Here is a 24,747-nt window from a genome sequence, read left to right on the forward strand (position 1 = left end):
AAACTGTTCTGTGGTCAGACGAATCAAAATTTCAAGTTCTTTTTGGAAAACTGGGACGCCATGTCATCCGGACTAAAGAGGACAAGGACAACCCAAGTTGTTATCAGCGCTCAGTTCAGAAGCCTGCATCTCTGATGGTATGGGGTTGCATGAGTGCGTGTGGCATGGGCAGCTTACACATCTGGAAAGGCACCATCAATGCTGAAAGGTATATCCAAGTTCTAGAACAACATATGCTCCCATCCAGACGTCGTCTCTTTCAGGGAAGACCTTGCATTTTCCAACATGACAATGCCAGACCACATACTGCATCAATCATGGCTGCGTAGAAGAAGGATCCGGGTACTAAAATGGCCAGCCTGCAGTCCAGATCTTTCACCCATAGAAAACATTTGGCGAATCATAAAGAGGAAGATGCGACAAAGAAGACCTAAGACAGTTGAGCAACTAGAAGCCTGTATTAGACAAGAATGGGACAACATTCCTATTCCTAAACTTGAGCAACTTGTCTCCTCAGTCCCCAGACGTTTGCAGACTGTTATAAAAAGAAGAGGGGATGCCACACAGTGGTAAACATGGCCTTGTCCCAACTTTTTTGAGATGTGTTGATGTCATGAAATTTAAAATCAACTTATTTTTCCCTTAAAATTATACATTTTCTCAGTTTTAACATTTGATATGTCATCTATGTTGTATTCTGAATAAAATATTGAAATTTGAAACTTCCACATCATTGCATTCTGTTTTTATTCACAATTTGTACAGTGTCCCAACTTTTTTGGAATCGTGTTTGTATAATTAAAATCAGTTCCTTTTAAAGTCTCTGTCACTCAAATAGTAATATAAGTCACAGTATTTGTGAAAGGCTGCTTGATTTACAGTAGAGAGAAATGGTGGAAATCGTTAATCTCCTGTGTTACTTAAAAATACATGGGCTATATAAACCCTTATTAAAAAGTTAATTGGGACTTTTTATCACTCAAATCTGACATTAGGCTATATCTCAAGAATCACGTGATATAAATTTCTCAATTGCGCGTTATAAAGTAAGAATTGTGAGAGAGAAACTCAAAAAATAGCGAGATATAAACATGCAATTCTGAGGGGAAAAAGGTAAATTGCGAGTTTATTTGACGCAATTTCGAGTTTATTAATTTGAAAGTTTTCGACTTTATAACACGCAATTGGGAAATAAAGTCAGAATAGCATGATATAAAGTCGTTACTGCATGTTAGAAAGTCAGAATTGCGAGATATAAACTCACAATTGTGAGGTCAAAAAAGTCACAATTATCTTTTAAAATGTTTTTTATTCTGTGCTGGAAACAAGCTTCCATTCATAACTGAAGTCAAGTCACTTCATTTATAGCGCTTTTAACAATGTAGATTGTTTCATAGCAGCTTTACAGTGATAATAGGAGATTACAGTAACAGAGACGTTGTTTTGGCTTTATATCAGCTCTGGAATTAAGTTATTGTCCAGCTAAAGTTAGTTTGATTGATTCACTTCCGTCGCAGCGATCATTAGTTATTAACTTAGGGGCCGCTAACACAACACCGTTTCAACTCAAGACAGAAAACTTTTAATGTGTTTTGGCATTCATTTGCACGACAGCAGTGTCTACAGTCTGCAGGATTGCAGGAATAACCTGCTCTCAGGCTTCAGCCCCGGACCACACTACCAGAGGAACCTCTTTCATCGCTCCTATAGAACTACTGGTGGAAGTTCACGGATGTTGGCGTGTTCGCATCGCAGGAACGAGGAACAATATGAAGGTATTTTCGGTGCAAATCAACTGAACGCCTGTGACAGTGAAATCTGTAGTTGTAGAGAATAGCCACACATGTGTATCACTGAATTTGAAGTCACAGAGAGAAATGTTTTAAGAGTTGCAAACTTTGCAAAATACTTTCTCTTCCACAAACACAACACAACAGTTACACCTTCTCAAATTCTTCATTGCAGGCGGACAAATCCTATTCTACAAATCGCTAATTAAGAAACTCGTAAACACATTTCTCTCTGTGACTTCAACTTCACTGATACACATGTGTGGCTATTCTCTACAACTACAGATTTCACTGTCACAGGCGTTCAGTTGATTTGCACCAAAAATACCTTCATAGTTTTTGTGCACAGTTGTATATCTACGAATTGTGTTTTGCATTTGTGAAATGTATTTTACGAATATATAATTTTATTTTGCGCATGTGAATTGCTTTTTGTGAATTTTAGGTTTTTTTCACCCACGTGAATTGTTTTTTGTGTGTATGTGAATTAGGTTTCATGCATGTGAAATTGTCTACGCATGTGTGAATCATATTTTTGCATGAATTATATTTGAGACAATTCTGCCTCCATAACAAGAAGAAGAAGAAGATATCGTCATAGGTCACATGATAACGTCAACATGGCGGATGATGTCCGGATCACATTCATACTTAACGAGATCTGGCTATATAGTACCTACTCTTTTAGCGCTCGTTCAGTAAGTACTTATTGAAATGAAGTCCCTCCTCATTGAGTATGCGGTTTGGGACGCAGCCCAAGAGTCCATGTGGTGTGAGAGTGTGACAGTGTGAAACTGTGTGTGGAAGAAGTAACAGATTTATTAGATAAAACTCATTTAATTCAATTCAATTCAATTCAATTCACATTTATTTGTACAGCGTTTTTCACAATACACATCATTTCAAAGCAGCTTTACAGAAAATGCATGAGTCCATATTACAATTTACAGTGATCTGATATCAGAGGAAACTGTCAAAGTTATGTATTTCAGAAATGTACATATAGAAAATCACAGTTAACTAAAAATTTATGTAGATACAATGATATAATTGAAGTAATGAATACTTGTTTATTCATTACTTTTGCACCTTACTTTTACGTTAGGTAAAACTTACTTTTACGTTAGGTAAAAGTAAGGTGCACAGTCACTGCTTTCCTGGTGCTCGTGTTTCTGAAATCGCTGCTCGCGTTCCCGAGATTCTGAACGGTGATGAGCGCATCGGAACTGTGGTCCTGCATGCGGGAGTGAACGACATCAGGCTGCGCCAGACAGAGGTTCTGAAGAAAGACTTCAGGAGCCTGATCGATACGGTACGCAGCACATAGCCTGAAACAACGATCATTGTGTCAGGACCGCTTCCCACGTACCGACTAGGGCATGAAAAGTTCAGCAGATTATTTGCGCTAAATGAATGGTTAATGTCATGGTGCAATGAGCAGAAACTGCTCTTTGTAAATAATTGGAATCTGTTTTGGGAGCGTCCTAGGCTTTTCCGTGCTGATGGCTTACACCCAAGCAAATTCGGAGCAGATCTTCTGTCGGATAACATCTCCAAAATGTTAAATACCGTTTGACTAGTAACCAAAAATCCAAATCATAGTCTCTGCTGCACCAATTTAACTGATATAAATACTAGTGTAGAACATTGCATAGAAACCGTGTCTATTCCTCGTTTAGTGAGATCAAATAATAAATCTACTGCAGGATCTAGAAAAAATCTAATTGTTATTAAAACAGAAAATGTTGCTATTTGTAAACAAAAACCATTTCTAAAGCTAGGTCTTCTAAACATTAGATCACTCACACCTAAGGCAGTTATTGTAAATGAAATAGTCACAGATAATAGCTTCGATGTACTTTGCCTTACTGAAACCTGGCTTAAACCAAATGATTATTTCGGTCTAAATGAGTCTACTCCATCAGGATACTGTTATAAGCATGAGCCCCGTCTGATTGGTCGTGGCGGCGGTGTTGCAACAATCTATAGAGATATTCTCAATGTTACTCAGAAAACGGGTTATAAGTATATTTTTCGTTTGAAGTACTTGTACTAAATGTTACGCTCTTAGATGTTAGAAAAACATCCCTATTATCTCTAGCCTTGCTTACCGTATATAGACCGCCAGGGCCTTACGCTGATTTCCTAAAAGAGTTTGCAGATTTTCTCTCAGACCTATTAGTCAATGTCGATAAAGCATTAATTGTTGGAGATTTTAACCCTCTGAGGTCTGAGGGGTTTTTGGGGTCCTTGAGATGTTCTGACATGCCCTGACATTTGTGCTTTTTTCAGTTGCTTATAAACATATTAATGGCAAAGGTATAATTACACTCTATTTAGCACAAACAGGGCTACCATAATATGTGAGCAACATGCATGTACATGTTTGTATTTTTGAGAGAATAATATTTATGCATGGTTATTGAAAAAACTAAAAACTAAAGTTTCTGAAATAAGGCCACAAAACACATACTAAATATGTGTCAATAAGACTTTTGACTAATTGATGTCTTTGCCTAGAGTTTTTTCTTCAAAATGATGTGAAAATCATCCTGCCCTTATCATTCACATAACACAATACATTGATTTAAATCTTGTAAAACACTTTTTGTTTGTAAAGGCAATATGCGCAAGGGGCGTCAACCATTCAACAGCATCATGCATATGTAGTGGTTCACACCTCAGGAGACAATGGGGCCCGCATACTTAATGAGCCATTCATTCAGGTGTGTCACCTATAGCCACAAGAAAGAATGCAAGAGCAATATATATATATATATATATATATATATATATATATATATATATATATATATATATATATATATTCTACCAAATTGGTTCACAGTTGGAAGCATGTCAATTTTTTTTTTTTTTTACAAATTTTGCTTGCAAATTGTATAATATCCAAGGAAAACATGTAAAATTAATTGTGCAGTTAATTCTCATACTGTATTTTCAGTTTTGGAATATGTATCCTCTCCCCAAATTTGTCAATAATAAAACACAATAAAAATTATTTAAAGAAAATGCTTATATTTACCTTTTAAAATTTGTTTACATCTACCTTGTAAATATATATTTTTTTATTAAAAAGGTTACAATTACAACAACAATTGAAGTGTAATCTTTCTTTGTAAAAACTAAAGTATACATTTTATCATACATATTTCAAACTTCGAATATAGCCTACATTGACAAAACATACTATATTTAACCCCCTGAGGTCTACGGTATCGCCGGCGATACCAGCTCGCTTTTTTTTTTATCAATGTAAAAGAAACTCATAAATACTCTGTTGACTTTGATTTTCCATAGGAGTTTCATACATCAATCGATTCTGTTAAATGTGTATTATTTTTGTGTATACTCACAATAAAAACAAAGTGTTGTGCTTTTTGCCAAATAAAGAAAAATAAACACGAAGCGAGTTCTGCCTTCTCTCTGCCAGTGAAGTCCATTCTGAAACGCGTCCGAAAATGAACAATAACTGAGCGAATACTCAGTCAAACAGGCATACAGACACACAGGCATGAAGCTTGAATTCTCGTCTTTTAAATGAAGTAATTTATATAAAAAACAAATATCTTCATCTTGTGAAATCTGTATTAAAAGAGAGCGATTCCAGTCGAGCTCATCTCATCTCATTACGTTATAATCGGCCCCGCCCACGGAGAGCGCGCGCTATTCAAACGCAAATGACTGAGACGATCCCATACAAACTGTGAACGCCCACATATCAGCTCGAGAAAACACATCAAGTTTATTCAGATAAGTGTACTTGTCTACACTGTCTCGCAGCGCTGTGAGGAATAATAATAATGGAAAACTTACCTCAGAAGTGCTGGTATTTCGAGGAGCAACGGATGGAATAATGTAGTAAGTTTTTTTTTTCATTCTCAAGTAAATCGCGTTTCTGTGTGAATGAATGAACGCAGAGATGCGCTGTTTAAATTTGAATTGCGTTTCTGTGTGTGAATAAATGATCTGCTTTTAGCAAACTATTTTGCTATACTGAGTAAAATCGATTGAAATATGTTGAAATAAAATGTATTTGTATAAGCAACGTATTAAACTGCAAATTAACATTTATATTCCTTATAATAAAAACGAAAGACCTATGTTACAGACATATGAAAGACAACATTTCGTTGATTAGTTTTGGATAGATTACACATTTTTACTGTAAAATATCTGCCACCTCAAATAAGCTTTTGTTTGCCAATTTTTGCTAATATGTTAACCCTCTGAGGTCTGAGGGGTTTTTGGGGTCCTTGAGATGTTCTGACATGCCCTGACATTTGTGCTTTTTTCAGTTGCTTATAAACATATTAATGGCAAAGGTATAATTACACTCTATTTAGCACAAACAGGGCTACCATAATATGTGAGCAACATGCATGTACATGTTTGTATTTTTGAGAGAATAATATTTATGCATGGTTATTGAAAAAACTAAAAACTAAAGTTTCTGAAATAAGGCCACAAAACACATACTAAATATGTGTCAATAAGACTTTTGACTAATTGATGTCTTTGCCTAGAGTTTTTTCTTCAAAATGATGTGAAAATCATCCTGCCCTTATCATTCACATAACACAATACATTGATTTAAATCTTGTAAAACACTTTTTGTTTGTAAAGGCAATATGCGCAAGGGGCGTCAACCATTCAACAGCATCATGCATATGTAGTGGTTCACACCTCAGGAGACAATGGGGCCCGCATACTTAATGAGCCATTCATTCAGGTGTGTCACCTATAGCCACAAGAAAGAATGCAAGAGCAATATATATATATATATATATATATATATATATATATATATATATATATATATATATATATATATATATTCTACCAAATTGGTTCACAGTTGGAAGCATGTCAATTTTTTTTTTTTTTTTACAAATTTTGCTTGCAAATTGTATAATATCCAAGGAAAACATGTCTATTAATTGTGCAGTTAATTCTCATACTGTATTTTCAGTTTTGGAATATGTATCCTCTCCCCAAATTTGTCAATAATAAAACACAATAAAAATTATTTAAAGAAAATGCTTATATTTACCTTTTAAAATTTGTTTACATCTACCTTGTAAATATATTTTTTTTTATTAAAAAGGTTACAATTACAACAACAATTGAAGTGTAATCTTTCTTTGTAAAAACTAAAGTATACATTTTATCATACATATTTCAAACTTCGAATATAGCCTGCATTGACAAAACATACTATATTTAACATATTAGCAAAAATTGGCAAACAAAAGCTTATTTGAGGTGGCAGATATTTTACAGTAAAAATGTGTAATCTATCCAAAACTAATCAACGAAATGTTGTCTTTCATATGTCTGTAACATAGGTCTTTCGTTTTTATTATAAGGAATATAAATGTTAATTTGCAGTTTAATACGTTGCTTATACAAATACATTTTATTTCAACATATTTCAATCGATTTTACTCAGTATAGCAAAATAGTTTGCTAAAAGCAGATCATTTATTCACACACAGAAACGCAATTCAAATTTAAACAGCGCATCTCTGCGTTCATTCATTCACACAGAAACGCGATTTACTTGAGAATGAAAAAAAAAACTTACTACATTATTCCATCCGTTGCTCCTCGAAATACCAGCACTTCTGAGGTAAGTTTTCCATTATTATTATTCCTCACAGCGCTGCGAGACAGTGTAGACAACTACACTTATCTGAATAAACTTGATGTGTTTTCTCGAGCTGATATGTGGGCGTTCACAGTTTGTATGGGATCGTCTCAGTCATTTGCGTTTGAATAGCGCGCGCTCTCCGTGGGCGGGGCCGATTATAACGTAATGAGATGAGATGAGCTCGACTGGAATCGCTCTCTTTTAATACAGATTTCACAAGATGAAGATATTTGTTTTTTATATAAATTACTTCATTTAAAAGACGAGAATTCAAGCTTCATGCCTGTGTGTCTGTATGCCTGTTTGACTGAGTATTCGCTCAGTTATTGTTCATTTTCGGACGCGTTTCAGAATGGACTTCACTGGCAGAGAGAAGGCAGAACTCGCTTCGTGTTTATTTTTCTTTATTTGGCAAAAAGCACAACACTTTGTTTTTATTGTGAGTATACACAAAAATAATACACATTTAACAGAATCGATTGATGTATGAAACTCCTATGGAAAATCAAAGTCAACAGAGTATTTATGAGTTTCTTTTACATTGATAAAAAAAAAGCGAGCTGGTATCGCCGGCGATACCGTAGACCTCAGGGGGTTAACATACACGTAGATAATCCAAATGATGCGTTAGGGGCTGCGTTTACAGATTTATTAAATTCATTTGGGGTCATCTTCTTAATCAAACACTCGATTTAATTATATCACATGGAACCGATCCAACCGATATAGATATCATTCCACAAAGTGATGATGTCACTGATCATTACATGGTAACTTGCATATTACGTACTGCTATAATATGTCATGCGGGGCCGCGTTATCAACCAGGCAGAACAATCCTTCCATCCACCATAGATAATTTCTCAAATTGCTTATCTAATCTGTCTCAGCTGCTGCCTGAACCCAAACAAACAGATGAACTAGAAGAACTAACTAGCACTATGAGCACCATTCTCTCTAGAACATTGGATGTGGTTGCACCTATTAAATTAAAAAAGGTCAGAGAGAAAATTAAAGCACCATGGTACAACAATACTACGCATGTTCTAAAGAGAGAAACCCGTATTTTAGAGCGTAAATGGAAACAAACTAATTTAGAGGTCTTTAGAATCGCGTGGAAAGACAGTATGTCACGTTATAAAAAGACCCTAAAAGCGGCCAGGGCCGAGCACCTCCGCAAACTAATAGAAAACAACCAAAACAATCCAAGGTTTTTATTTAACACCGTGGCTAGACTAACAAATAAACAGACGTCACCCGAACAAAATATCCCGTTACAGTTCAGTAGTAATGATTTCATGAACTTCTTCACTGAGAAAATAGAAAGCATCAGAACCACAATTGTAAACGTTCAATCTTCAATTGCGTCTTATAATTCAGCCTCAATTATCACCCCGCAAGAACAATTACAGTGCTTTACAATTATAGAACAAAAAGAGTTAAATAAACTTATCACTTCATCTAAAACAACAACATGTTTATTAGATCCTATACCAATTAAACTATTGAAAGAAGTGTTACCTGTAGTGGAAGAGCCTCTCCTCAATATTATTAACTCGTCTTTATCTTTAGGTCATGTTCCAAGAACATTTAAACTGGCAGTTATAAAACCTCTCATTAAGAAACCCAAATTATAGACCCATTCCAAATCTTCCATTTATGTCTAAAATATTAGAAAAAGTGGTGTCCGCTCAACTGGGCTCTTTCTTGCAACAAAATGATATCTATGAAAAGTTTCAGTCTGGATTCAGGCCACACCATAGCACTGAAACTGCGCTCGTTAAAATCACAAATGATTTACTTTTAGCTTCTGACCAAGGCTGTATCTCAATACTAGTTTTACTTGATCTTAGTGCTGCGTTCGATACTATAGATCACACAATACTCTTAGATCGACTACAAAATTATACTGGTGTTCAAGGACAAGCATTAAGCTGGTTCAAATCATACCTATCTGACCGCTACCATTTTGTCTATTTAAATGGAGAAAAATCGATCATAACTCCAGTAAACTATGGAGTGCCGCAGGGATCTGTGTTAGGCCCTCTGTTATTCTCAATATATATGATGCCACTTGGAAATATTATAAGGAAACATGGAATTAGTTTACATTGTTATGCTGATGACACTCAAATATATATTTCATCACGGCCGGATGAAAACGCTAACTTTTCCAAATTGACAGAGTGTGTTAAAGATATAAAAGATTGGATGACGCGTAATTTTCTTTTATTAAATCCAGACAAGACAGAGGTAATACTTATCGGTTCAAAAAACCGCCCACAAAACCTCGCACAATACAACTTTAACATCATAGGATGTCCTGTTACTTTATCCTCTACAGTAAAAGACCTGGGTGTTATACTAGATTGCAACCTGTCTTTTGAAAATCATATTTCATATGTTACAAAAACAGCCTTTTTCCACCTTAGAAACATTGCTAAGCTACGTAATATGCTATCAGTTTCTGATGCAGAAAAGTTAGTTCATGCATTCATGACCTCGAGACTAGATTACTGTAATGCTTTATTAGCTGGTTGTTCTGCATCCTCAATAAACAAGCTACAGTTAGTCCAAAATGCCGCCGCTAGAGTTCTTACTAGATCAAGAAAATATGATCATATAACACCGATTTTATCATCACTGCATTGGTTACCTATAAAGTTCCGTATTAATTACAAGGTATTGCTACTGACTTATAAAGCCCTAAGCCAGGGGTCACCAAACTAAGGCCCGCGGGCCGACTCAGGCCCGCCACCCCCCTTTGACTGGCCCCCCAGCCCCTCTGCCCCCCACTACTTGAACCGGCCCTATGAGGCAATCCCCAAAAGTCGTCATGGACGGTACGTCATGGTACGGGCGTCACGGTTTGGTGCATACATTTACACGGAGAATACACGGTATAAAAATAAATAAAACTCGCGTGCAATTTAATTAATGTAATGCGGAACTACTGTTAGATACGCGGATTCTTTAGGGACACCTAATCTGTAGCTCCGCCTTAGCTCTGAAGCTCTGAAGCAGGCTGCGATGTAAAGATTGCTATGCTGGAATATGTTGAAAGAGAGGTGTGGGCGCGATCGAAAAGTCGTAAAGTGTTTACTTATATTTGTGTGCGTGTGCGTGTGTGAGGCGCGGCCGCGATCGAACAGTGGAAACATAAAAACATACTCCGTCATTTAGTTTATGCAGGACATCATTCAAACTGCAAAGTGTTTAAGACACTGTTAATACATTTTTTAAGGAAAACAAATATATTAATCTGAAATGTAGCAGATTAATTTTCAATTCATTCAGGTACAATTACCAAACAATTAACTTTTTATTAATTGAATTAATTAACTACTTATATAAAACTATTGTCAGTGCACAAATAAACTGGTTCTATGCCTTTACTTTATTAATAAAACTTATTTTAAAAAAATGAGACATGCATAAGCCTTCTGCATTTTTGTTTTGCTTTTCCCTCCATTGTACTGAACTCGTACCGAACAGTGATGTCTGTGACTTCTGTGTACCGTTCCACCCCTAAAAGAGAGTGCAGAGTTTTCAAAGAACAGTGAAACCAACGATTATTTGTGAAGAATAACTTTAATTAAAACAAAGTGTGAAGACTCGATTACAACTTTTGCAAACCACTAGTAAAGATAAACAAATATTTGCCAGGAATCAAGTGTTGATATAGTAGTGTGGATATAGTAGTGGGGATGGCTGTGCCAGGCTAGTAATCTCTACAACACAATGAGGCCTGCTGGTGGTCATTTTGGTCTGGGTCATACAATTATATATAGCTGACCCGGCCCCGGCCCCCCATCACAGTCAGGAACGATAATGTGGCCCCCAGAGAAAAAAGTTTGGTGACCCCTGCCCTAAACGGCTTAGCTCCAGTCTATTTAACGGATCTTCTATTGCCCTATAATCCATCGCGCTCTTTAAGATCACTAAATTCAAGGCTTTTGGTCATACCTAGGATATCCAGAACCACCAAAGGAGGGAGAGCATTTTCACATTTGGCTCCAAAACTCTGGAATAGTCTTCCTGATACTGTTCGTTGCTCAGACTCGCTCTCCCAGTTTAAAACTAGATTAAAGTCGCATCTCTTCAGCCAGGCATTCATATAATCTTACAGTTCAAACTACAATCCGGCCTCTAGCTCATAAATGCCAGAGGAGAACTGGCCCCCGACTGAGCCTGGGTTCTCCCAAGGTTTTTTTTTTTTCTCCATTTGGTCACCTGATGGAGTTTTAGGACACCATTAGGTCACTTGATGGAGTTTTTCGGTTCCTTGCCACTGTTGCCTTGTCACGTTTTGGGTCTGTTCTTGTCATGTTTCTGTGTCATGTCTTGTTTCCATGTCTGTCATGTGATTCCCTGTTTGTCATGTGATCCTGCCATGTCTTGTCATTTGTTAATTGTCTGATCATTGTTCACAGGTGTCCCTTGTTTTGTCATTAGTCTGTGTATTTAAGCCCTCATGTTTGCCATGTGTCTTGGTCAAGTATTGTTTCCTGTTATTCTGCTGTAGTGTAAGTTTCATGTTCATGCCATGGTTTTTGTTTTCATGCCACGTCATGTTTTTGTTTTTGTTTCATGTTTTATTTTAGTTACAATAAACTGCACTTGGGTTCTCATTTCTCAACTTGCCTCCAGTAGTGATGGCAAAATCGAGGCCTCGTGAACCAATGAAACAGTTGAACCAAATGTGCCATATTGTTTCGAGGCTTCGAATCAATCCGACACCCGTCTCAACGGTGACACCTAGTGGTCACTTGCAGGTGTTGATCTGAAACAACCTTGACGAGCCATTAAAAAAATGTGTTGTTTTTTTATTATTATAATGTTCTAATATGTGAAGCTTGTAACCTATAGGCTCCTCACTGTGCATAATGTTATTTTGGTCATGAAAAATGAATATTAATAAAAGAAATCAAGCCACAATGTCTCACTTTTTTAGAGATTTTTATTCAAAAATATTAATTTATCTGCTGTGGAAGGACTTAGCCTACTTCTTTTTTTACAGATAATTTCTCCAGCCTTTGAAAAAATCCTCTCACAAGGGACACTTGTTGCTTGTCAAATGGCGCATCATGGATGATGTATTGTTGCAGTAGGCTAGCTGCCGATCACAATACACACATCTCACTTTATTTGGGGTTTCTAAATGGAAATGCTCCCACACCACTGATGTACGGCATCTCTTCTGGGGAGCCTCCATTTTATCTATCTATCCAAATCTATCTATATATGAATCGATCTATGTATCTAGATATGTATCTATAATCTATGTATCTATATATGTATCGATCTATAATATATGTATTTATATATGTATCTGTAATCTATCTATATATGTATCTATCTATTAATCTAGCTGTCTATATATATTTATATCTATGTATCTATTAATGTGTCACTATATGTATACTCTGTCTGTCTCTAGCCTATCAGTCAATGTGTTGTGTAAATTTAAATGTAAGTCTAAATTGCCTATAACTAATCAAATCGCATGATAAACAAAAATGTCACTATATCACCAAAAATCCGCTATCTCAAAATCAAACTCCTCTCACAAAAACCCACGAGGTCAAAATGCGTTTATTTCACTTTTATACAGATGTGCGATTGTGTGGTCTGTTCCCGACCGTGTCAATCAAACGCTGATTCGGCGGACCACACCTGATGAAACACTAGTGAAACACTTCGAGGCTTCGTTTGGTCATAGTCACGTGACATGGGTGTTTCGAATCACGCTTCGGATCAGTGTTTCGACACATCTGCGCTTCGGGATCTCGCAAAGCTTCGGAACGACTGTTTCGCTTCAGCCATCCTTAGCCTCCAGTGGATCCCTTATTACAGAATACTTGACCTACCATGAACCCAGCAGCTGCACTCCTAAATCTACGTCAGGGGAATCGTCCCCTGGAAGCGTATATTAAGGATTTTCTATGTTTCACGGATCAGGTACCTTGGGATGAGACTTATTTAAAATGGTGCTTTCAAAATGGATTGGATGATGAACTCGCTGAGTTAATGCCTTCGTTTGATCACCATTCTACACTATGCCAGCGAATAGACTTTATTTTGTTTTTAACTGGTTCTAATTACACAATGGGTGAGGCGGAGAACGTGAGGTTTGAGGAAGAACCCCACAACTCCACAATATTCACCAAGCCTCAGCCACTCCACGCCATGTCTGCCTTGCCTGAGTCTCTCCATGCCAAGCCTGAATCTCTTCACGTCATGTCTGCCAAGCCTGAATCTCTTCACGTCATGTCTGCCAAGCCTGAATCTCTTCATGTCATGTCTGCCAAGCCTGAATCTCTTCACGTCATGTCTGCCAAGCCTGAATCTCTTCACGTCATGTCTGCCAAGCCTGAATCTCTTCATGTCATGTCTGCCAAGCCTGAATCTCTTCATGTCATGTCTGCCAAGCCTGAATCTCTTCACGTCATGTCTGCCATGTCTGGGTCTCTTCACGTCACGCCTGCCAAGTCTGAATCTGTTCACGCCACGGCTGCCGCCGAGCCTGTGTCTCCTGACAAGATGGCTGCCGCCGAGCCTGTGTCTCCTGACAAGATGGCCGCCGCCGAGCCTGTGTCTCCTGACAAGATGGCCGCCGCCGAGCCTGTGTCTCCTGACAAGATGGCCGCCGCCGAGCCTGTGTCTCCTGACAAGATGGCCGCCACCGAGCCTGTCTCCTGACAAGATGGCCGCCGCCACGCCTGAACCTGAGCCCTCAGTTATGGCTACACTAACAATTATGGCCACAGCCATATGGTGTGTGTGGTCAGTGCATACATTTGAAGTTCACGTCATGCCTGCCGATCCAGAGACTGAGCTTCACGTCACGTCTGCCGATCCAGAGACTGAGCTTCACGTCACGTCTGCCGATCCAGAGACTGAGCTTCACGTCACGTCTGCCGAGCCAGAGCCTGTTCACGTCACGTCTGCCGAGCCAGAGCCTGTTCACGTCACGTCTGCCGAGCCAGAGCCTGTTCACGTCACGTCTGCCGAGCCAGAGCCTGTTCACGTCACGTCTGCCGAGCCAGAGCCTGTTCACGTCACGTCTGCCGAGCCAGAGACTGTTCACGTCACGTCTGCCGAGCCAGAGACTGTTCACATCACGACTGCTGAGACTTTTCACGTCATTTCTGTTCTTGAGCCGTTGTCTGTTCCAGCCCATAACCCCATAGCTGTCCCCAAGAAAATTTGGGGGGGGGGGGGGGGTCAGTAGGGTCCTTGAAAGGACCATGGAGGCCGCGCCGCCATGGTCCCCTGAGCTGTCTGGTCCACCCTGGCCACCTGAGCTGTCTGGTCCACCCTGGCCACCTGAGCTGTCTGGTCCACCCTGGCCACCTGAACTGTCTGGTCCACCCTGGCCACCTGAACTGTCTGGTCCGCCCTGGCTTCCTGCACTGCCGGATCCGCCCTGGCTTCCTGCACTGCCGGATCCGCCCTGGCTTCCTGCACTGCCGGATCTGCCCACGCCTTGCCACGGTCCAGGTCTGCCCACGCCTTGCCACGGTCCAGGTCTGCCCACGCCTTGCCACGACCCAGGTCCGCCCACGCCTTGCCACGGTCCAGGTCCGCCCACGCCATGCCACGACCCAGGTCCGCCCACACCTTGCCACGGCCCAGGTCCGCCCACGCCATGCCACGACCTAGGCCCGTCCACGCCATGCCACGTCCCATGTCCTGTCCCCCTGCACGGGCCTGGCCCACCATCCCTCCCCCATGACCTCCTCCACTCCACCACCCTCCTGGTCTTATGTTGTGTCTTGGTTTTGTTGGGCGTCGGGAGACGCCCTTAGAGGGGGGGATTCTGTCACGTTTTGGGTCTGTTCTTGTCATGTTTCTGTGTCATGTCTTGTTTCCATGTCTGTCATGTGATTCCCTGTTTGTCATGTGATCCTGCCATGTCTTGTCATTTGTTAATTGTCTGATCATTGTTCACAGGTGTCCCTTGTTTTGTCATTAGTCTGTGTATTTAAGCCCTCATGTTTGCCATGTGTCTTGGTCAAGTATTGTTTCCTGTTATTCTGCTGTAGTGTAAGTTTCATGTTCATGCCATGGTTTTTGTTTTCATGCCACGTCATGTTTTTGTTTCATGTTTTATTTTAGTTACAATAAACTGCACTTGGGTTCTCATTTCTCAACTTGCCTCCAGTGGATCCCTTATTACATGCCTTTGGCTTGCTCAGTTGGGGATATTTTGGGGATATTTAATTTAATTTTAACAATCAATAAATTCTACTAGAAACAAACCTTGTTGTATTATTTTAATTTAATACTGTGAAGCTGCTTTGATACAATCTGTATTGTGAAAAGCGCTATACAAATATACTTGACTTGACGACTTATTAACAAATGATTATGAGATTTAGAAAATTGTAGCATTGGTGCGTGTTGATTAACTTTTACAGTGTTTTGACCAACATTAATGAAGGAAAACAACACATTTCACTCACACAGTGTCAGATGTTGAACTGTGTTGAGTCCTGACTATCTCTCTCTCTCTCTCTCTGTGTGTGTGTGTGTGTGTGTGCGTGTGTGTGATGAACTGAACTGAGAACAGAACTGAACTGAAGCAGGAGTGTAAATGAATACACAGAACAATAATCAGAAACAGAGGAATACAGATCAAGAGGAAACTCAAATATGAACAAAAACAGCTAAACTAAACACAACCCTGACAACAACTATAATAATATGATAAATGCTGTAAATCAAATGATCACTACATAAGTGACTGAAATACACACACACACACACACACACACACACACAGAGGTTTCTATAGAGAATCATGAGATCCTTCATTCACACAGGAATTGATCAACAAACTGTGAAATTGATTCATTCTCTTGAATATGTGTCTTAATTCCCTCGACTTTAACTTTCTTTTTTATTTATTTATTTATTATTCTCAGGTAGGTAAGGAAAGTCGAATCTGGACAAAACCTTAAGCATTCAATAAGTACAACAATTGGGTCAGAAGACTGCCCTGTGGTCAGTTCTTGCTTAAGGTTCTTAAATTATCACTCTGGTAGACAATATCTTGCCTATAATATAATATACGTTTTATTAAAGTTAACAAAAGTTATATAAAGTACAATAGTAAAAGTTACAATAATAAGTTTCAATTTAGGTACAATCAGCTGGTTTCAGGCGTCGAGGGACACTGCGCTATTCAGTCTCCAACAATTCAGTCTCTCTCTGTCTTTTATACGCAGACTTTCCAGGCTCTCCTCTGACGTCATCAAATGGAGTTCTGCCAACTCCTTCACCATGGCCCTCAGTTGCTTACGGCGTACCCTTGAACAGCGCCTCCGTCTTCTCTTTCTCTTCTTTCTCCTCTTAATCGTCTGTAACATATACCTTAACTAATACATTTTCCATTTATCATAAAAACTATGTCTAATACATAAGTGCTTTCTACTCTACATCAGTCAATACATACATTTCATGCAAGTAAGTAGTTTTCTTAATAATAGTGAAATCACACAATACATATTCTGTGCAGTATTAGTAATTGGGTTACATATATCTATTTAAGCAAAAGCATCATTACTATTTAGGTTACATCATTCTAAAGCAAATCAAGCATTAATCAAGGCAGTATAATTGCAAAATCGTCATCTCCATTAACATCTGACATCATCTTTAAATGTCTCTGTTTTATGATTTATTTATTGAATTTTTACAGCAACGGAGAGACAAACAATCAGAAAAGTAAAATACATAAACAATCACACATCAAAAATAAAACAAAGATAATAATGAAAAGATAAAGATCAATCCAGAAACCCCCACTAACAGGTTTAGTACAGTACATCAGAAGCGTCTTTAATAATACACACATAACCCAAAGCAGAGGAATCATGTTTAATAATACACACATAACCCACAGCATAGGAATCATGTTTAATAATACACACATAACCCAAAGCAGAGGAATCATGTTTTGAACAGATCGAGAAGTTGAGATAAAACATCTCTGAATGTCTTAAACTGAGTTTAGAGTTGAAAGTCTAGTTTAGTATCATCCAGACATGTTTCAGTGAGTCTCATTGTCTCATATTTCCTCTCTCTTCTCTGTGTATCATTGTCTGTTTCTCTTTATTTCACTGACAGAAGTTCAGCTGTGTTATTAATGTAATGAAGAGACAATAAGAGACTCTAGAACATCTCACTGTTACTGATTTATCATGCAGCTCAAAGCATTATGGGTAGAATCTCTCATCAGTCTGTTCTCATTCATCAACACAGTTTCACTGATGATGCAGAACCAACCCAAAACCCAGGATAGAGTGTGTGTGTGAATGTGGTCTGGACTGTGTGTATGAGGCTCAGTGTGTCAGAGACGCTGTAGAAGGACAGAGTTCCTGCACTGTGATCCACATACACTCCTATTCTACTGTGATCCACATACACTCCTGTTCTCCTGCTGATGGGCTTTACAGGGAGTTCAGTCACTGTGTTATTGTGTCTGAATGAGTAACTGAAGGAAGAGCAGAACAAACTCCAGGACTGATCATTACGTCCAAACTCGCTCTCTTTCTCCCGTCCCTTCCTCCTGATGCTCTTATATGACACTGATATACTCACACCTCTCCCACTCCACTCAATCTCCCAGTAACAGCGTCCACACACTCTCTCTCTACACAACACCTGAAACACAGTATCAAATCTGTCTGGATGATCAGGATACGGGTGATCTGGGTAAGTGACAGTAATCACTCTGTTCTCCTCAGACAGACGGAGGTGTGTATGCACTGTGTTCAGATCCAGAGTGAGCTGATGAGAATCTGATGGAGAGAAAACACATCAGTGAATTACAGAAACTTTCTATCTTGAGTCTTCATTTCAGATCTGACTAGTTCATTTAGGATTGTAAGCAACCGATGATAATAAAGCACTAAAGAAATATCATTCTGTAACAGCTTTTGTCCTGAATGAGGTTCTGACTGAAATCGCCATGGTTACCAAACAGAAAAGATGGGATTCTTATGTTCAAATATTTCTAAAATCAGGAATTATGAAACTCTGATCTTTTACAGTTTTTTTAATTGCTTTGTCACAATTTTCACAAGCAAATATTACATTTTCAAAACTCTTCGTACTGTGTGTGTGTGTGTGTGTGTGTGTGTGTGTGTGTGTGTGTGTGTGTGTGTGTGTGAGAGTGTGTGTGTGAGAGAGAGAGAGAGAGAGAGAGAGAGAGAGAGTGAGTGTGTGTGTGTGTGTGTGTGTGTGTGTGTGTGTGTGTGTGAGAGAGAGAGAGAGAGAGAGAGAGAGAGAGAGAGAGAGTGTGTGTGTGTGTGTGTGTGTGTGTGTGTGTGTGTGTGTGTGTGTGTGTGTGTGTGTGTGTGTGTATAGACGTACATTTTCGTGGTCCTGCTGTTATCCTGATCTCTCCTCCATGATCCACACTACAAAACACACAGTGACAGTTACTCAGTAAACACACTCACTCTCTCTCTCACACACACACACACACACACACACACACACACACACACACACACACACACACACACACACACACACACACACATATATATACATATATATATATATAAACTGAGCTTGGAATTGAACATTATATACGTGTGTGTGTGTGTGTGTGTGTGTGTGTGTGTGTGTGTGTGTGTGTGTGTGTGTGTGTGTGTCTGATGGGGTGTGTTAGGTTGTGAGTGAGTGTGTGTTTATTGGAAGTTTGCTGCTCTGGTCGTCCCTCAGGATGTGGAGAGATGCTACAAATCTTGCTGCTATCTTGATTTCCTTTTTCAAACACAACCTATCAAAATGCCACACTACTAAAAAATCCTAAAACTGAAAGACAGGGAAGAATATTAAGATGGGTGGAACATGACTTACAATTTAGACCAGCAAAACTGGATCTGAGATTTAAACAATGGAGCTCACAAGGTATAACATCTTTTTGCTTAATCTCTTCTGAGAGTGGAATAGAGAGCTTCCAACAACTTTCCCAGAAATACTACTTAGATAAACAAGATTTTTTCAGATATCTTCAAGTTAGAGATTACTTCAACAAGAATATAAAGGATGTGGAAGAAGCTGGTTCCACAATAGTGCACATATTTATAGATGCATATAAAAAGAAGTCGAATAAAAAAGTAGTATCAAGAATTTATACCTGTTTAATGTCAGCAAAAAATTACTCGACAACTTATGTGAAACAAAAGTGGGAAAAGGAAGCCAATATAAGTATAACAGGAGAAAAATGGCTAACTATGTGTAAAACACAGATCAGTACAACAAGTTCAGATTCATGGAGAGAATTTGTCTGGAAAAATACAATAAGGTTTTTCATAACCCCCAAAGTAAAGTATCTACAAACTGGGAATCCAAAAACTGGTGAATGCTGGAGAAAATGCGGAAATATACTGGCTGACCATTTTCACATCTTTTGGGACTGTAACATAATTCATACCTATTGGGAGGATCTGACTAGAGAGATGAATGCAATAATGGGGTTGAATCTGGAATGTGACTTTAAAACAATGTACTTGGGCATCATTCTTTCAGAAATGACAAAGGAGGACACTTATCTTTCTAATATACTGCTAGCAGCTAGTAAGAAGGCCATTACAAGGAAATGGCTCAAAGAAGATCACCCATCGATAGTCGAATGGCAAGAGATTGTAACTGATGTGTGTAATATGGAATCTCTGACTTTTTCATTAAGAAAACCAACTAAAAGTATTGCTTCATACTGGCGGAAATGGTTGAAAAGAGATGAAAATACTACATCTGTAATCTAAGGTCCCTCATGACATGTACATATGAGGAAGAAGGTACGCTAAAAAAAATGAAAATAATAATAATAACAATAAATAACAAAACTAGTGAACCATTTTTGACTTCGAACCAATGGAAGGTGTTGGATATGTAACCCTTAACAAAACTGTACGGCAGAAGTTGAATCATGTGATCATGAATGTAATAGAAGTTATCCCTGGTGACCAGTGTATGTGGGTATGTGCTCGGAATATACATTTTGTTTGTACTGGTGTACACAAGAGTATGTAAAGATGAAGATGTGCACATGCATTGTAAATGTTGTTGTTGTGGTTTTGTATTTGTTTCGAAAAAAGTAAAAAAATAAAGTACAAACAGACACTATGAGAAAAAAAAAAAGCCACACTAATTCATCAGTGCCTCACACACACTCCTCACACGTGCAAACACTCATTGCTTCACTGAACTCCAAGCAATCATGGCTTTAGAATAGGTCAAAAAGAAGAAAAGGTCAAAGGTCGAGTTATACTGTAGGTCTGTGTAATACTGTATTCAAAACCACAAACGCTTACAGTAAAAAAATTAATTGTTTGGTTTCAATCTTACTTTCGTGTTTACCGTGAATTTTTCAACATCTCTCAGCCAATTCTTTCAGTCTTGACTTGTACAGAAATGTAAATAGAAGCTCATGAAAGAAGAGCTTTACAGTAGGTTCTGAATAACTGTGTGTGTATGATATATCCAAAATATAATATTATGGCAAAGGTGTTTGCAGCGTAAGACAGATGTTTGCTTTTGTGATGTTTGTGATATTTTGAATGCAGTGCTTAATTTTGCAAGAGATGTGAGGCATTTTGCATTTTGTGTGTGCAATTCTTGGATTTGTGTGTAAAGTTTTGAAAAAAAGAGGCAACGGTTTGAAAATGTGTGTAAGCAGTTGAAGAAAAAACTGTATGATGAACACGTCTAAGAATGTTCCACGTATGGTTGAAACACCTGCATTGGCCTAGAAAGACAACATTCTGTCAGGACTATAAAGGAGGAAGGATGCCCTCCCTTCACCGTCACACTGTATAATCACTCTGTGTGACTGTACGACTGCTGGCCTTTTCTTGAAGAGAATAAACCTCATCAAAGACACTGGAAATGTTGGTCTCTTATTCAGTGACTCCTCCCTGAAGGCTCTGATGATGGAGGCGACGGTGAAGCGACTCAAGTTTGGCTGTACTCGTTGCCCAGCCTCCCTCATGGTCACACCGTGGACATGGACAACTAGAGTGGCACCAATTTCATCCGAGACTGCTTGTCTTCTTCCCCTTCCTCCTCCTCTTACACACCTGCTCTTCCTCGTCCTCCTCATTCTCATATTCTTCCTCCTCGTCCTCCTCTTACTCATACTCTTCCTCCTCTTACACACACTCTTCCTCCTTGTCCTCCTCTTACACACACACTCTTCCTCCTCTTACACACATTGTCACGGTCGTTTCTGTGTGGGTGAGCGCGCAGTTCTGCGGGAGGTATGTACCTAGCTGTTAGGCTAATGTTGCTGCTAGTACACATGCACTATTAAAGTGGGGATGCATTTGTTTTAGCCAGGTTAGGGTCCGGATTGGTGCGACTATGCTTTTGGGTGCAGGCTGTCTTTATCACAGGTATGTCTATTCCAACGGACTAATGTTTGTTCTGGTGTGATCCCCGGTAACCTATGCTTCCATCATAGTGCAGCTCATGTGTGTGATCAGATGGAACACTTGTACATTTTTCTTTCTCTATTGCTGTTCTATTACAAGATAGAAAGTCTAAGGCCTTCAATAGCCGTACAGCAAACTCAACTAATCTGGTGCCTATTGCACGTCTAACTAAGATTGGTGTAGGAAAAAAAGTAAGACTGTTAAGTTAGCAATTTTAAACATCCGCTCACTTAAAAATAAATCACTTCTAGTCAATGACTTAATAACCACAAACAACCTGGATTTTATGCTTCTAAATGAAACCTGGCTAGAAGACAGCTGCAGTGCAACAATCCTAAATGAAACATCCCCTCCTAACTTTACTTTTATGAGTGTCTGCAGAGCTGTTAAGAGAGGTGGGGGTCTAGCTGCTCTTTTTAAAGATATCTATCAATGTAAGCAAATATCATTTGGGAACTACACGTCTTTCGAATATCTGGGTATTGTATTAAAAGGTGCTCCACGCATTTTACTCATCATTATTTACAGGCCTCCAAAATACTCTCCAGCCTTTGCTGAGGAATTTACAGAACTGTTATCAACAATTACCTCAGAGCTTGACTGTTTTGCCATTGCTGGAGATTTTAACATTCACATAGATAATGCAGAAAACAATATGGCAAAAGAAATCAAAACTGTTTTAAAAACTTTTGATCTGACTCAGCATGTACATGGACCCACACACAATCATGGACACACTCTAGATTTACTTATCAGTAAGGGTCTAAACATTTCATCGATTGTTATTAAGGATGTAGCACTGTCTGATCATTTCTGTATTTTCTTTGATATATTGATCTCTCCTGCCACTGAAGCTAGATCTGTCTGTCAAGAAGAGATGCTTAAATGAGAACACTAGTTTACTATTTATGAAGGCTATATCCTTAACACCAAGCATATCTGCTGACTCTGTTGATTTTCTCCTTGATTCTTTTAACTCAAAAGTTAAAAGTGCAATTGATGATATTGCTCCTGTGAAAGTCAGGAAGAAGAGTGGCAGACAAAAAGCACCTTGGAGAAACTCAACAGCAGTGCAAAATATGAAAAGACAATGCAGAAAAGCAGAGCGCATGTGGCGGAAGACAAAGCTTGTAGTCCATTATAACATCTACAAAGACAGCCTTCATGCTTTCAATATGGAACTAGGCAAAGCTAGACAGACTTTCTTCTCAAATATTATAAACTGCAATTTAAACAACACACGCACTCTTTTTGCTACTGTAGAGAGACTGACAAACCCCCCAAGCCAGATTCCCAGTGAAATGCTCTCAAACAGCAAGTGCAGTGAGTTTGCTTCTTTCTTCTCTGACAAAATCAATAATATCAGAAAGGTGATCTGCACATCATTGAGTTGCGCTGGGGTCAGACAGATCAGACCACCTGAAAAAGTAGTAACTTTGTCTGATTTCAATAAAATTGATGGCAAAATTTTGGTAGAAACCGTACAGCACCTTAAAACATCAACATGCGCTCTTGACACACTTCCCACATCTTTTTTCAAAAGTGTGTTAAACAGTTTAGAAGCAGATCTTCTAGAAGTGGTAAATGCCTCACTTCTCTCTGGGAGTTTTCCAAACTCCCTGAAAACTGCAGTTGTCAAGCCCCTCCTGAAAAAGAACAATCTGGATAAGACCATATTAAGCAACTATAGACCGATCTCAAATCTTCCTTTCATAGGCAAGATCATAGAAAAAGTTATCTTCAATCAGCTGAACAAATTCTTAAGCTCGAATGGATACTTTGACAATTTTCAATCTGGTTTCCGACCGCACCACAGCACAGAGACAGCGCTCATAAAGATAATAAACAATATTCGCTTAAATACTGATTCAGGCAAATTATCAGTGCTGGTACTACTCGACCTCAGTGCTGCATTTGACACTGTCGATCATAACATACTTCTTGACAGGCTGGAAAACTGGGTGGGGCTTTCTGGGATAGTCCTAAAATGGTTCAGGTCATACTTAGATGGGAGAGGTTATTATGTGAGTATAGGAGACCATAAGTCTGAGTGGACATCCATGACATGCGGAGTCCCTCAAGGCTCAATTCTTGCGCCACTCCTGTTCAACCTGTATATGCTCCCAATGAGCCAAATAATGAGAAAGAACCAAATTGCTTACCACAGCTATGCAGACGACACACACAGCTGTACTTAGCCCTATCGCCTAACGATTACAGCCCAATTGACTCCCTGTGCCAATGCATTGATGAAGTCAACAGTTGGATGTGCCAAAACTTTCTTCAGTTAAACAAAGATAAAACTGAAGTCATTGCGTTTGGAAACAAAGATGAAGTTCTCAAGGTGAACGCATACATTCACTCCAGGGGTCAAACAACTAAAAATCAAGTCAGAAATCTTGGTGTGACACTAGAGTCAGACCTTAGTTTCAGTAGTCATGTCAAAGCAATAACTAAATCAGCATACTATCATCTAAAAAATATTGCAAGAATTAGATGCTTTGTTTCCAGACAAGACTTAGAGAAACTTGTGCATGCTTTCATCACCAGCAGGGTGGATTATTGTAATGGATTCCTCACTGGCCTTCCCAAAAAGACCATAAGACAGTTGCAGCTCATACAGAACGCTGCCGCCAGGATTCTGAGCAGAACCAGAAAATATGAACCTATCACACCAGTCCTCAGGTCTTTACACTGGCTCCCAGTTAGATTTAGGATTGATTTCAAAGTATTATTACTGGTATATAAATCATTCAATGGCCTAGGACCTCAATACATTGCAGATATGCTCACTGAATATAAACCCAACAGATCACTCAGATCATTAGGATCA

General features: G+C 38.9%; 1 protein-coding gene and 1 long non-coding RNA gene across 5 annotated transcripts in view; one reads left to right on the plus strand and one right to left on the minus strand.

Annotated features, from left to right (window-relative positions):
• Positions 1-17,372: 17,372 nt before the first annotated feature.
• The window catches only part of LOC309496038 (NLR family CARD domain-containing protein 3-like), a 39,578-nt gene continuing 32,203 nt past the window's right edge, over positions 17,373-24,747 (minus strand). The window contains exons 10-11 of one of the 4 annotated variants that reach the window (XM_082165964.1): positions 18,844-18,890; positions 17,373-18,269 (exon numbers count right to left, since the gene is read on the minus strand). In XM_082165964.1, coding sequence (XP_082022090.1) covers positions 17,722-18,269; positions 18,844-18,890 — 595 coding nt within the window. In that variant the 3' untranslated portion in view covers positions 17,373-17,721. The remainder of the gene's footprint in view (positions 18,270-18,843; positions 18,891-24,747) is intronic. The other 3 variants (XM_082165966.1, XM_082165965.1, XM_082165967.1) reach the window with 3 other exon arrangements.
• Positions 21,841-23,471, plus strand: LOC309496177. The gene is made up of 2 exons (XR_014205034.1): positions 21,841-22,776; positions 23,016-23,471. It is a non-coding gene; the product is annotated as an uncharacterized lncRNA (long non-coding RNA).

Source organism: Leuciscus leuciscus (genome assembly GCF_965113295.1).
Source record: "Leuciscus leuciscus genome assembly, chromosome: 4".
Lineage (NCBI taxonomy): Eukaryota > Metazoa > Chordata > Actinopteri > Cypriniformes > Leuciscidae > Leuciscus > Leuciscus leuciscus.